This window comes from Polypterus senegalus, chromosome 2 (assembly GCF_016835505.1).
Source record: "Polypterus senegalus isolate Bchr_013 chromosome 2, ASM1683550v1, whole genome shotgun sequence".
NCBI lineage: Eukaryota > Metazoa > Chordata > Cladistia > Polypteriformes > Polypteridae > Polypterus > Polypterus senegalus.
Window position 1 is genome coordinate 135,518,484 of NC_053155.1, and position 16,414 is coordinate 135,534,897.

At 35.2% G+C, this 16,414-nt stretch overlaps 1 protein-coding gene across 1 annotated transcript in view; it reads right to left on the bottom strand.

Annotated features, from left to right (window-relative positions):
• Positions 1 to 16,414, bottom strand: part of tmem131 (transmembrane protein 131) — a 199,055-nt gene that overhangs the window by 101,324 nt on the left and 81,317 nt on the right. The window contains exon 5 of the mRNA XM_039744684.1: positions 3,071 to 3,194. Within this exon, the coding sequence (XP_039600618.1) occupies positions 3,071 to 3,194 (124 nt within the window). The remainder of the gene's footprint in view (positions 1 to 3,070; positions 3,195 to 16,414) is intronic.

Consider the following 16,414-nt stretch of genomic DNA (forward strand, 5'->3'; position numbering starts at 1 on the left):
GAATAACATATTAAATACCACCTGGACAGTATTAACAACATCTTCCCTAAAATTTGCTAAAACCCTCTTAACATACTGCTCATAGCTTCTACTACTCTTTATTTCTAATTGGTAAAGTCTTGCAATCATTCTAAGCTTGAACTAACAGCTGGCTTCAACGCTTTGCTAAGGTTTTCAATCAAACTAAGATCAGGACAGATCGCTGGGCAGGTTAAAATGGTTCATTTTTATTTTAATGTGCCTCTTTAAAAATGTTTTTAGTTCCCCCCCAACCCCCCACAGTTTATAACAGCCTTTGAAGAATCATTCAGGTAATCAAAAGAAGTTTCTAAAAAAACAAAGAAATACATTGGGCAAGAACAATTAGCCTCATTGGATAACAATCGAAAGAAACCACTGCAAACCAAGAACTACATAAATGTCTCTATGGACATTATCAGATTGTAATTGGAGTCTTTTTGGATGGGTCCAATTATGTAACAGTATTTCAAAGTTTAATGCATCCTATCAACAGTCAAATGGGAGCATAGCAGTTTAACAGTATGGGGAGGATTTGCTGTATTTGGACTTGTACCCACTTGTCATAAACGAAGAAACCATGAATTCAGCCAAATCTAAACCTAAACCTAAGGGAATACACCCTGGGAGAAATATAAATAAGCAGTTAATACTTGAAAAACAATGTTTCTGACTTAAAGCTGTTAAACTTTTCCCAAAGTGATGTGAGAAAGACAGATATTGAATCACTAAAATGTACTACTATTATTATTAAATGTATAGCTGTATCAATTTAAATTACAGGTACATCCAGTTAGAGTGTAAGGGAACAATTACTGTATCACATACTGCTAATTTTCAGTGTTGGATAATCATTTAACAAATAGCATAAGAAAATAAAGTTTAACTTCTTCATTGAAGAGCTGAAAAAATATTGCGTACATTTTCTACATAGAATAATACAGGCAATCAGGAAAATAGCAAATACTTTTTCATGGAACTTTCATTTGCCAATAGTTCATTAGTAGGTATCTAACTAACTACAGTATGCAATAATCCACCATAAAATATACTCAGTACTCAAACTAATTTACAAATATTTTGACACCTGTGGTAAACAAAGTCATAAGCACTTTGAAAAATATACATTTGTTTATATTTCTATTCCCATCAAGCTATTTTTATTTCAAAAGTAGAGCCAATCAGTCGAAATGCATATACAGTGGTGTGAAAAACTATTTGCCCCCTTCCTGATTTCTTATTCTTTTGCATGTTTGTCACACAAAATGTTTCTGATCATCAAACACATTTAACCATTAGTCAAATATAACACAAGTAAACACAAAATGCAGTTTTTAAATGATGGTTTTTATTATTTAGGGAGAAAAAAAAATCCAAGCCTACATGGCCCTGTGTGAAAAAGTAATTGCCTCCTGAACCTAATAACTGGTTGGGCCACCCTTGGCAGCAATAACTGCAATCAAGCGTTTGCGGTAACTTGCAATGAGTCTTTTACAGCACTCTGGAGGAATTTTGGCCCACTCATCTTTGCAGAATTGTTCTAATTCAGCTTTATTTGAGGGTTTTCTAGCATGAACCGCCTTTTTAAGGTCATGCCATAGCATCTCAATTGGATTCAGGTCAGGACTTTGACTAGGCCACGCCAAAGTCTTCATTTTGTTTTTCTTCAGCCATTCAGAGGTGGATTTGCTGGTGTTTTTTGAGTCACAGCTTCAGCTTGAGTTGACGAACAGATGGCCGGACATTCTCCTTCAGGATTTTTTGGTAGACAGTAGAATTCATGGTTCCATCTATCACAGCAAACCTTCCAGGTCCTGAAGCAGCAAAACAACCCCAGACCATCACACTACCACCACCATATTTTACTGTTGGTATGATGTTCTTTTCTGAAATGCTGTGTTCCTTTTCGCCAGATGTAGCGGGACATTTGCCTTCCAAAAAGTTCAACTTTTGTCTCATCAGTCCACAAGGTATTTTCCCAAAAGTCTTGGCAATCATTGAGATGTTGCTTAGCAAAATTGAGATGAGCCCTAATGTTCTTTTTGCTGAACAGTGGTTTGCGTCTTGGAAATCTGCCATGCAGGCCTTTTTTGCCCAGTCTCCTTCTTATGGTGGAGTCGTGAACACTGACCTTAATTGAGGCAAGTGAGGCCTGCAGTTCTTTAGACGTTGTCCTGGGGTCTTTTGTGAGCTCTCGGATGAGTCGTCTCTGCGCTCTTGGGGTAATTTTGGTCGGCCGGCCACTCCTGGGAAGGTTCACCACTGTTCCATGTTTTTGCCATTTGTGGATAATGGCTCTCTCTGTGGTTCGCTGGAGTCCCAAAGCTTCAGAAATGGCTTTATAACCTTTACCAGACTGATAGATCTCAATTACTTCTGTTCTCATTTGTTCCTGAATTTCTTTGGATCTTGGCATGATGTCTAGCTTTTGAGGTGCATTTGGTCTACTTCTCTGTGTCAGGCAGCTCCTATTTAAGTGATTTCTTGATTGAAACAGGTGTGGCAGTAATCAGCACTGGGGGTGGCTACGGAAATTGAACTCAGGTGTGATACACCACAGTTAGGTTATTTTTTACCAAGGGGGCAATTACTTTTTCACACAGGGCCATGTAGGTTTGGATTTTTTTTCTCCCTAAATAATAAAAACGATCATTTAAAAACTGCATTTTGTGTTTACTTGTGTTATATTTGACTAATGGTTAAATGTGTTTGATGATCAGAAACATTTTGTGTGACAAACATGCAAAAGAATAAGAAATCAGGAAGGGGGCAAATAGTTTTTCACACCACTGTACACCTATTATACTGTAAAGTTAAGATATATTGCCCACCTTGCCCCAAAGTATAATGCTGTTGAAAAAAATAAATTCCGTACATATAGGAGTTACCTTGTTACTGTACTTCAAAAAGGCACACAGGCACAATGTTTGTGGTCAAAAAGCACCCAATGCTATTTTTACTACCAGATCTGGTTAAAATTCTTATATGGTTCCCAAATACAAAAATAATATGCACCCAAAAACATATAGAAACACACACTTGAATTACTTACTCTATTTTGAAAAAAAGATGCATGAAAATGTGATGTTGTTGCAGAAATTGATACTAAAATAATTGCTTCATCTGAACTAGGATTATGAAGATAAACTTTTTCCATTTTTGGCATCCCAACTGGCCTGAAAGGGAAAGAAGAAAATAAAAAAGGAAATTTGGTCAGAAATGGAAAACAAAAGTGATTTAAACTAAACATTAAGAATGGTGTAATATAACAATAAATACAAAAATAAGAAAAATAAAAACAAACATTAATGTAAGTCAGAAAAGTGATCCAGGGCATGCTGGAAAAAAATATAAACCGTGACTGGTTTGATAGCACCTACACATCCCCTAGGAATAAGAGAATGTACCCCAAGTTTCTTCAGAAAAAAGAAAAACTTAAAAACTGACCCCTCCTAATCCTCAGAGGTCATGGACCTACCGAAATACACTTCTGTCAGAGCGGCACTACTATTTTAGCTATTTAGGCTTCCAATTTCAATGTTTAAGTCACTATGAAAGGTTTATGGCTGTAGCCAAGACTGGGGCTACAAATTTACAATGCTTGAGGATTTGGGCCTGCCTTCACTTCTACTGTGTGGTACAATGACTGATAGTGCTGTGTCAGTATGGCAGACAACTGACTATTTTAAATTGCCTCTACAGGCTACTGAGGAGGTTATTTTAGCCAATGACCAAGATTCAAATGTTTAATCCTTTCAGTACTTTTGAATGTGGGTTAAAATTATGGGCTTTAAACAGTGCATTTTCCAATATAAGACAGTAGAAAGGAGACCACCAAAATGCTGTTTATTCTTTAGTAGTGCTGGGCGGTATGACCAAAATTCTATATCATGGTATTTTTCAAAATAATACCGGTTTCACGGTATTCAATGGTATTTTTCTCCCATGCATGAGTGGATGTTAACCACATTTTCCACTGCAATTACTGCAGTAGACTGGCCAAGAATAACCTATTCCACTGTCATAAATGTACATTGTACAAAAAAACATTTTAATGTGCACAGAAGTATTAATACAGGTTTGCATGGCCCCATAAAGTGATAACTTTCAAGGGGGTGACACTAATGAAGAGAAGGAATCACATTGCATGACAGATGCAGTCAAAATAGAGCCTTTTTATTGAACAAATTTTGCAAACAACTTAAACTAAAATTTTGACAACATATTTTCAACCATCCAAAGAGGCATTTAGACTTAGTAAAATATCCAGAGGTGCTTGTCAAAAAATTGCATTGCACTGAACTTGTCTTAGAAAATGAATAAATAGTAAATACTTTTTGTAAACTAACTACACTTTCTGTTAATGTTAACAATCTCTGCCCACTAACATGTTAGCTATAAGGATTGTAATGGCGTTGGTTATCTGAATCCACTGCTTGCTTTTTTTGTCGCAGGCAGTACCTCTAGCAAATGCATCTACAAGTGACGTCTGACTCGAGTGTCCTCTAGCTTTTTCAGTTTTACCTGAGGACGTGGAGGGTGCCAATCTTAGTTCCATACATTCATGGTACACCAAAGCATGTTTGCAGCTAAGGTGGTGCAGCAAATTGCCTCTGGCGACAACATTTGCAGTAAATAGTTGTTTGGTCCACATCCGACCTTTAAAAACCAAAGTATCTCCAGACAACAGACACGGCTCCTTATGTCGGCAAAAGTTCTTCTGTGTCCACATGTTCAACTTTATAGTCTGCTACAGCTTCAGTTTCTGAATGTTCTCTGTCCATTTTCACCACTCAGTACCTCCACTAACGTATGTACTCCGTTGCATGCGTGGTTAGCGGTGTAGCAATGAAAATGCTCCCCACTTAAACAGTTTCCCACTGCGCCACATTCCGAACGTTGTTTAGGCTATTTAAACCGGTATTGCGGTATAAGAAAAATCCATATCCTAAAAAAAATAAAAAACGGTTTTCGGTATGAATCGGTATACCTCCCAGCACTATTCTTTAGAATAAATTTATTTTCAAGTCCTGTCACCAAAATTAAAATGAGCAAAATTGATTTAATTTCTCCATATTAGCTTAACTTTGAAGTTAACTAAAATGTGCAGTAGATTTTTTTTCCTTTTCACCAAAATATACATATCACACTACATTCAAACGTTTAAAGTTTAGCACTACTCTTTAAACTATTTTGTTGTAGCACAAGTTAAATTTCCACTGTAGCTCTCTCTGGGACTAATCACAATATTATTTTTATTGTACTGAATTTTATTCTTTTTATATAAGAGAGAATAGACTTCAGCTCGATAGCCGTGGGAGGAGGAGTTTCGTATTAAAGCATTTAACCAATCACATGTCAGCCATCATTTGTTGCCAGGCAGAGAGGCTTTCACAATCTGTTGTGGAGGCACTCTAACACAGAATAAATGTCGATTAACCTGCTTCAACCAATCAGATTTTGAGTTGGTGTCAGTAGGGCCCTCTAGCAGGCGTACGGCAATTTCACGCCTCTCCGAGGCCACTGAACGCACCACAAACGCTCCGAGTGAAAGATCTTCGCGTGCACTACGGCCAACTCCATGGCAGGCTTCTGCACAATATTATTTGCCAGACACAGACCAGATTTCAAAACCACGAAAACCTGATGTTTGTCACGCTCCTCGAGGCCCAGAAGTTTCGGGAATACAAGAAAAATTTCACGCATGCAGCCTTCTCCACTTTAACAAAAGAGACACGGATCGCTTTTTGATCCGTCTCGGCTAAAAACAGAACTGACTGTAATGTATGCCATGGATGATTTTGCAGGAAAATCTCCCACTGATCTCCTTGACTTCCTTCATCAGAAAAATCTGAATGAGAGCATGGGGCAGCTGTTCACATTGGTATATTTGGCAGTGAGCATTCCTGTGTACACTGCTTCTGTCGAGCGGACATTTTCAGCCCTAAACGGAATTGAAACTTATGCCTGAAATACCCACAGGGCAGGTTCGCCTTACAGCATTAGCTTCGATGTCGATAGAAAGTAAGGTTTCTATATACATACATACATATATATACATACATACATACATACATACATACATACATACATACATACATACATACATACATACATACATACATACATACATACATACATACATACATATATATATACACATATATATACATATATATATATATATATATATACATATATATATATATATACATATACACATATATATATATATATACACATATATACATATATATATATATATATATATATATACATATATATATATATATATATATATATATATATATACATATATATATATATATATATATATATATATATATATATACATATATATATATATATATATATATATATACATATATATATATATATATATATATATATACACACATATATATATATATATATATATATATATATATATATATATATATATACATATATATATATATATATACATATATATATATATATATACATATATATACATATATACATATATATATATATATATATATATATATAGTGGAACCTATATAGTAACTTGGTTTAGTATATAATATAGCAAATATATATATATATGACTTATATATATATATGTCTATGCAATATAACATATATATACTTATATGCTGATCGTCATGTGATCACAACTGAGCTGATGGTGGTTCTCTCTCTCTCCTCTTCTGCTCGCTTCTTGCAGTTCTCTCTCTCTCTCTCTTATCTTCGCTCGCCCAGTAGCGTCTCTCTGTTTACTACAGCATTGTGACTGTGTGTGTGTGGCTGTGAATCACGAGTCCCCATCTTGCTCCCCAAAACACGAAGTTGAGTCTCAGTACTTTAACACTAGCTTTATTCAGCATGAAACAGCAACAGCGCTGTTATTTATTGCAGCGGGATCTTTATAATGTTCCTTGTATGACCCATTTACGACAGGCGCTTATAGCATGTCTGCAATCTTTTTGGATGCGCTTATACAGCGCTGGGAGACTGTGATTGCTTTGGGACACTCTTCACGCGTGTCGTCCTGTTGGGTGGAATCCCACATGAGTTTAGAAATTCACACCAGCCATGATTCTTTTTAAAGGTAAAGTGCAGGTTAATTTGTATTATGTATTTTACTTTATATTTTGTATTAATCATTTTTATATGAATAGTTTTGGGTTGTGGAGCGAATCATCTGAGTTTCCATTATTTCTTACTGGAAATTAAACTTTGATATCTGAGTGTTTTGGATTGCGAGAGCTTCACGTTTCCGAAACGAATTATGCTCGCAAACCGAGGTTCCAATGTATATATATGTATATGTATATAAATAATATATAAATATAAATAATATAAATAATATATATATATATATATATATATATATATATATATATATATATATATATATATATATATATATATATATATATATATATATATATACACACACATATATACATATATATATGTATACACACATACATACATATATATATACATACACAAACACACACACATATACACAGTGGTGTGAAAAATTATTTTCCCCCTTCCTGATTTCTTATTCTTTGGCATGTTTGTCACACAAAATGTTTCTGATCATCAAAAACATTTAACCATTAGTCAAATATAACACAAGTAAACACAAAATGCAGTTTTTAAATGATGGTTTTATTATTTAGGGAGAAAAAATCCAAACCTACATGGCCCTGTGTGAAAAGTAATTGCCCCTTGATAAAAAAACCTAACTTTGGTGTATCACACCTGAGTTCAATTTCATTAGCCACAGGCCTGATTACTGCCACACCGTTTCAATCAAGAAATCACTTAAATAGGAGCTGCCTGACACAGAAGTAGACCAAAAGCTAGACATCATGCCAAGATCCAAAGAAATTCAGGAACAAATGAGAACAGAAGTAATTGAGATCTATCAGTCTGGTAAAGGTTATAAAGCCATTTCTAAAGCTTTGGGACTCCAGCGAACCACAGTGTTCACGACTCCACCATAAGAAAGAGACTGGGCAAAAACGGCCTGCATGGCAGATTTCCAAGAAGCAAACCACTGTTAAGCAAAAGAGCATTAGGGCTCGTCTCAATTTTGCTAAGAAACATCTCAATGATTGCCAAGACTTTTGGGAAATACCTTGTGGACTGATGAGACAAAAGTTGAACTTTTTGGAAGGCAAATGTCCCGTTACATCTGGCGTAAAAGGAACACAGCATTTCAGAAAAGAACATCATACCAACAGTAAAATATGGTGGTGGTAGTGTGATGGTCTGGGGTTGTTTTGCTGCTTCAGGACCTGGAAGGCTTGCTGTGATAGATGGAACCATGATTTCTACTGTCTACCTAAAAATCCTGAAGGAGAATGTCCGGCCATCTGTTCGTCAACTCAAGCTGAAGCGATCTTAGGTGCTGCAACAGGACAATGACCCAAAACACACCAGCAAATCCACCTCTGAATGGCTGAAGAAAAACAAAATGAAGACTTTGGAGTGGCCTAGTCAAAGTCCTGACCTGAATCCAATTGAGATGCTATGGCATGACCTTAAAAAGGCGGTTCATGCTAGAAAACCTCAAATAAAGCTGAATTACAACAATTCTGCAAAGATGAGTGGGCCAAAATTCCTCCAGAGTGCTGTAAAAGACTCATTGCAAGTTACCGCATAACGCTTGATTGCAGTTATTGCTGCTAAGGGTGGCCCAACCAGTTATTAGGTTCAGGAGGCAATTACTTTTCACACAGGGGCCATGTAGGCTTGGATTTTTCTCCCTAAATAATAAAAACCATCATTTAAAAACTGCATTTTGTGTTTACTTGTGTTATATTTGACTAATGGTTAAATGTGTTGATGATCAGAAACATTTTGTGACAAACATGCAAAAGAATAAGAAATCAGGAAGGGGCAAATAGTTTTTCACACCACTGTATATATATATATATATATATATATATATATATATATATATATATACTAATGGCAAAGCCCTCACTCACTCACTCACTCACTCACCACACACTCATCACTAATTCTCCAACTTCCCGTAGGTAGAAGGCTGAAATTTGGCAGGCTTATTCCTTACAGCTTACTTACAAAAGTTGGGCAGGTTTCATTTCAAATTCTACGCGTAAGGGTCATAACTGGAACCTATTTTTCCCATATAATGTAATGGAGTTGAGTTGAGATGGGCGGAGTTTCGGTGACATCATCACGCCTCCACGTAAGTAATGAGAACAAGGAAGAACTCCAAACAGCATGAGCACAAAACGCCATTTCACAATTGAGAAGGCAGAAAACATTATGAAGCAAAAGCATATTCATAAGTACAGCTACTGCGAAACAAAGCACGGCGTGAACCGTAAGTTTATATTAAATTAAGTTCATAGACAGGCTGCCACTGCTTGTAATTTAGTGCCTGCCCATATAAGGCGCCCATCAGCAATCCAATACAAACACTGCCGGTAATATATTACAAAACAATACATACTTATAATACACATATATATATATATATAACACACACACAATATCATATATATAAACACTACGACAATATATATATATGATATACTATATAAAGGAATATATGATTAGTAAGATAGTATATAATATATATACAATATATATATATATATATATAATATATATATATATATAATACCAGCATATATATATATATATACAAATATATATATATATATATATATACACACTATATACACAAAAAACACATATATATTATAAATATTAATATAATACACATATATTATTCAATATTATATATATATATTATATAATATATTATATTATATAATATAAATATATATATATATAATATATAATATATATATATACATCTAATTACAAAATGTTCAATGATCACACTGTTTTAGCCTAATGTACAAAATAATTTTGGCTAATGTTACTCAGAGTTTAAAGATTAAGTTGGTCAAATTACCTTTTATGTTTCTGACTTATTTTTTAAGAAGAAAACTGCACTTTATGTTGAAATTTTGGTTATTATTATTTAAAGACAATACTATTCTGAAAATCTACTTAAAGTACTTAAACTACCACTTTATTTTTAAGTCTGCCCAATTTTAACCAGGGATGATATTTTTGTTTCTGTTTTGAATTCAAATGCAGTTTAAAAGTTTTTTTTCAGAAACTAAAACAGCTTCAGTTTACAATATTCATGTCCATGTCTATTATTTGATTCTGTCAGCCCACTAAACACTTTTAAATTAAAAAAAAAAACATTTTATGCATTTAAATTTACAGGATTACATACGCATTAATCAAGATTAATTCTTACACAGCCTCTAATTAATTGGATTAATTTTTTAATCGAAGTCCCACCTATATATATATATATATATGTGATATATATGTAGATTTGTATATATAATATATATATATATATAGTATGTATATATATATGTTGTATATACAGTATGTATGTGTATATATATATATATATATATATATATATATATATATATATATATATATATATATATATATATATATATATATATATATATATATATATATATATATATACTAGCAGAATACCAGCTTTTGCAGAGAAGTAGTGTGTTAAAAGAAGTTATGAAAAAGAAAAGGAAAATTTTAAAAAATAAAGTAACATGATTGTTAATTTAATTGTTTTGTCATTGATATGAGTGTTGCTGTCATATCTATCTATATATATCTCTATATATATATATATATCTATATATATATATATATATATATATACAAAATACCCGCTTTGCGATGTCATGTGTTAAAGAAGTTATGAAAAGAAAAGGAAACATTTTAAAAATAATGTAACATGATTGTCAAAGTAATTGTTTTGTGTATTTGGTGGCAGCGTCACAAAGTTGTTTTCGGTAGCTGCATCAGAAAATGTACCACGACGTCTGACACGCCTCCTTCTTAGTGTTTACTCACAGCTTGGATTGCTGCTGTCATATACAGTATATATATACACACACACACATACATACATATATATATATATAATATACATATATATATATATACACATACATATCTTCATATCTACATATCTATATACATATCTACACACACAAATTATATATATGTGTGTATGTGTGTATGTATGTATGTGTGTATGTGTGTATGTATGTATGTGTGTATGTGTGTGTGTATGTGTGTATATATATATATATATATATATATATATATAATCTAGATAGGGGTGTGTGTGTGTATATATATATATATATATATATATACACATATATTTGTGTGTATGTTTGTATGTGTCTATATGTGTGTGTATAGCTTTGGTCACTGGTGCAAGGGAAAAATAATGAAATATAGTCTATAAGTTATTAAACAGTAAAACATTAACGTTTAAAAGTACAGGTACATTGAGCACTACTGGAGTGATTTAAAGAAACTACATTTTAAAGACTGTGTAACAAAACAGGTAAGTAACTAACAGCAGCTAAAATGTATATGGATCATCTCGGTAGTAGATCCCTTTTGAAAGGCGCTACCACGGCTGTGGTATAGAAATTACATTTTCTATGTGAGCGTTCAAATTTGTGCCTCTGGTAATGTGCCTTACCGGCAATTAAAGAAAATTATTTTTGTGTCCTCTGCCGTGTTAAGGGAGAAAGGCTTTGGTTTGGGATAAAAAAAAAAAGGTGTAAAGAAAGGAAAGTTGCCTTTTTCTTTTATATAGTATAGAGATGTGTTAAGCTGGCGTTATGATGCGCCTTTTGGCGACAGTCATGTGGATCTTGTGTAGACTGGTGAGGCGTCCTCGCCATTAATCGGCTGTGATGATAGCGCGGTCAGTCCTCCACTCGTATCGTGTTCATAATCCGAGCTGAGGACCTGATAATGCATTATCACGTGCAAAGAAAGTGTGAATAGCCTTAATATTATTTTGCGTGGTGTAGAAAAGGGGTCCCGTTTTGCACTTGTCTGGGCTATAAGCAGGGGAGGGATGAAAAATTAAAAGTGCTCACTTTGACTTAAGGCAGAAGCGCAGTCAGCGTCTCAAAGGCCGGCACAGCCATGCACGCGCGCTGGCTGCTCGACTTTTGCTGGGCAGGAGACCACAGTTTTGCAGACACGCCTTCATGATATCAAAAGTTTCAAGCGCTCTTTGGAGGTCATTCATATATATATATATATATATAGCAAAATACCAGCGCCTACTTGAGCGGAGAAGTAGTGTGTTAAAGTAATGAAAAGAAAAGGAAACATTTTAATAATAACGTAACATGATTGACATTGTCATGAGTGTTGCTATCATATATATTCCTGCCTAAATAAGTCACCTCGCGGCTCTTACTTTTTACCGTTCATTTAATCATGGCTAGTGGCGGAAAAATTATAAAATGGAAGGAGGATGGCTTTCTGTGTTAACCTCATATTTTTTCATACTTCTTCTCAAACTAAGGTGGTGCGAGGGTAAAATGAATCGGGATGTGCTGATCAATGTAATCGGTGTACCAGGAAATCATGCATTGACAAAAGCTCCCCTTTGCTTGTAATGCAAAGTGTGATTAAATGCATTATTTTTCAGCGTTATGGAGCACATGCATCGAAGCTTCTCAGCTGTGCTTGTGCTAAGAAAAGGAAAGATTTTAAAAATATCGTAACACGCTTGTCAATGTGACCTTTTGTAAGTAGTGCCTGGAGGATTCAATGTGGAGAAACTCTATAGAGACAGCGTGTGTATTAACTTGAGGTAAATGGGAGGGGAGATGATGACGTGACTCCCCACCCGCCTTAACTATCAATCCCCACAAACACAGTCTCTGAATTTGCATAAGCACACCCCTTCACCTACAATTTTAACTTAGTTACAAAGTGATCAAAACTCGTTTATATCCTCGTCCTCTCATTAAACTTGTATCCCGCATTACCTGTGGGCATGTGAAACGCAGCCAGTAGCCTGTCTATGAACTTAATTTAAAGTTTAGGTTTACACCTTGCTTTCTTTCCGAGGTAGCAGCACTCATGAATATGGTAGTATATGTCACTCGCTCACTTCTTATTGTTTTGCTGCCTTCTCAATTATATAATGCATGTTTTCTTAAGCGCTTTTTGTAGGTCTTCCTGGTTTTCTACGTACACGATGCGTTGACAGTCAGTTCCGCGTGATTCACGTGGGAGGCGTGATGATGTCACACGAAACTCGCCCCTCGTCTTTGCAGCTCTACTCCACTACAGTTAATGGAAAAATACCTTCCAGTTATGACCATTAAGTGAATTTGAAATGAAACCTGCCCAGCTTTTGTAAGTAAGCTGTAAGGAATGAGCCTGCTAAATTTCAGCCTTCTACCTACGGAAGTTGGAGAATTAGTGATGAGTGAGTGAGTGAGTGAGTGAGTGAGTGAGGGCTTTGCCTTTTATTAGTATAGATATATATATATATATATATAACTGGATATATATATATATAACTGTATATATATATATATGTGTATAGATGTATATATATATGTTTATATATATATATATGTTTATATATGTATCTGTGTGTGTATATATAACACTCATGACAATGACAAAACAATTACATTGTCAATCATGTTATGTTATTATTAAAATGTTTCCTTTTCTTTTTACTTCTCAGCTGCCAATCGGGTATTTTGCTATATATATATATATATATATATATATATATATATATATATATATATATACACACTCACACAGATATATATATAAATATATATATGTATGTATAAATAGATAGATATGACAACAACACTCATATCAATAACAAAACAATTACATTAACAATCATCTTACGTTATTTTTAAAATGTTTGCTTTTCTTTTTCATAACTTCTTTAACACACTACTTCTCCGCTGCTAAGCGCGGGTATTTTGCTAGTGTATATGTATATGTGTGTGTAGCTAGCTAGCTAGCTAGCTAGATAGATAGATAGCTAGATAGATAGATAGCTAGATAGCTAGATAGATAGATAGCTAGATAGCTAGATAGATAGATAGCTAGATAGCTAGATAGATAGACTGACTGATCACTAATTCTCCAACTTCCCCTGTAGGTAGAAGGCTGAAATTTGGCAGGCTCATTCCTTATAGCTTACTTAGAAAAGTTAGGCAGGTTTCATTTCGAAATTCTACGCATAACAGTCATAACTGGAACCTATTTACGTACATATATACGGCCATAGCCTACAGCTCAGTTGCCGTGTGAGGCGGAGTTGCGTCCCTTATCATCACGCCTCCCACGTAATTGAATGCCTGCCCATATAAGGCCGTCCATCAGCAGCTATCCAATAGACCCGGTGCCGCAAAAGAATCATGGGTTAAGGACTGTGCTTATGCAAACGAAGATGAGATGGTCAGGGATAGACTAGTGTTTGGCACAAACTCAGCTAAGGTTTGAAAAAAACTTTTAAGTGCTGGGTCTTAGCGAACATTAAATAAAGCTGTGGACATTGCAAGATCGCTCGACATAGCACAAGCACACCCGAGAACCTTCGATGCATGTACTCCGAGCTGCTCACGTGAACTGCCTTTGCAGGACTGGGAAAGGTAAACCCGTGCATGCAGTGTGTGATGTCTCAGATAAAGTGGAGGATGAGCTGTTTATTGATTCAGTAAGAAAGGAACAACCCTCTGAATCTGAACAAGCCTTTGTAGACATATCAATAGGAAAGCAAGGTGTAAAGCTTAAGTTTAAATTAAGTTCATAGACGCGCTACTGCTAAATATTCGCAGGCGAATCCACAACTCAATACCGGGAATACCTGTTAAACATCTTAGATTCACAAGTGCCGATTTGGGTAGTGAACACTTCGATGAATGAAACCGGTTATCTTTACAACGGTTGACAAACATGGAATATAACTTGAACACAACATATCCTCCAAATATAAACCTGATTGAAAGAAATAATGATAATCAAATCCTTGATGACAGCAACACTCATAAGTCACAAAACAATTACATCGACAATCGTGTTACATTATTTTTAAAAAGGTTTCCTTTTCTTTTTCATAACTTCTTTAACACACTACTTCGCTGCGAAGCGCGGGTATTTTGCTAGTATATATATAAATAAATAAAAAAGTTTTACTTTTCTTCTAATAACCCAAATATATTTTAAGTATATTTTTCTAAGTGGTTTCAGACAGAATAACCTGCCATAAAATAATTGCTTTTTTGGTTCTTAATTATCATATATGTATTATATTCCACTGTACCTTGTGTAAATCAAAGACTGTTTACATAATTAAGCAGACAGCAATGATTTTATAGAACAAAGAATACTTGAAAACTTGAACTTGAAAACCACTGGTCTAATTCAAACTGTGCCCAGCATGCCCTATTTCACCTAAAAATTGTTCATCAAATCACATATCAGTCAGGAATGCCCATCGTGCTCATCGGCACTTAAGGCAGCAACAAAGTTCATCCACCCTTGTCTTCTATCTTGGCCAATTTCTCCACAGCTCTCCAGGTCAACTGTATGCTGCCATGTTGTTACTGGGCACACTGCTTCTTGTTCTGCCTTCTGGTGTCAAGTGTAGAGCAGTTTTGGTGATGGAATCTGCATCCTGCTTCAACACCTAGCCTATCAACCTCCATTGGCTTGTTATTGGAATGGTGTTCATGTCAGCTTGGTGGCACTGGGTAAGGAGTTCCTGGTTGGTAACATTCTGTGGTCAAAAGATGCAGCATATACTTCTGAAACATGTGTGAAAGGATGAAAGTTTGGCATTGCTTCCCACTACTCTCCAAAGCTCGGATCCATACAGCAGTACCGACAAGACAACTCTGGTAGAGGTACAGTTTGGTGTGAATACTATACACATACACAGTTTATAGTTCTGAAGGCATTTCTTTCCTTACTGAGCCTGCTCTGAAGACAAACTCCAGCACCTACCTCTATTCTGACTACATGGCTGTGATAAGTGAACATATGTGATCGGCAACTCCTGCCCATTAAACTTCACAGGCACTGGATTCTCGGTGTTTAGGAACATTATCCATCTTTTTCCAGTTTACCTTCAGCCCTAACACATTAGCAAAGGTGCTCAGGCGGTCTTGTCTTCTCCTGCATGTGGCGGTGTGTATGTAACAGCATTCGATATCGTCTGTAAAGTCTAGATCTTAAAGTGTTGTGAAAGGTGTCCATCCAGTGCCTCAAGGGATAGGTCACTATTGGTCTGCCGCATAATCCAGTCAATGGCATGACAGAACACTGTAGCAAACATTATGCATCCTTGCCACACCCCAGTTTTCACTTCAAAATGCTAGTCACTGTAGCCCACACTGCAGTAGAGGTTGACATAGAAACTTTTAATAAGCTTCATCAAATGCTGCGGAATTCCAAAGGGTCTCAAGACATG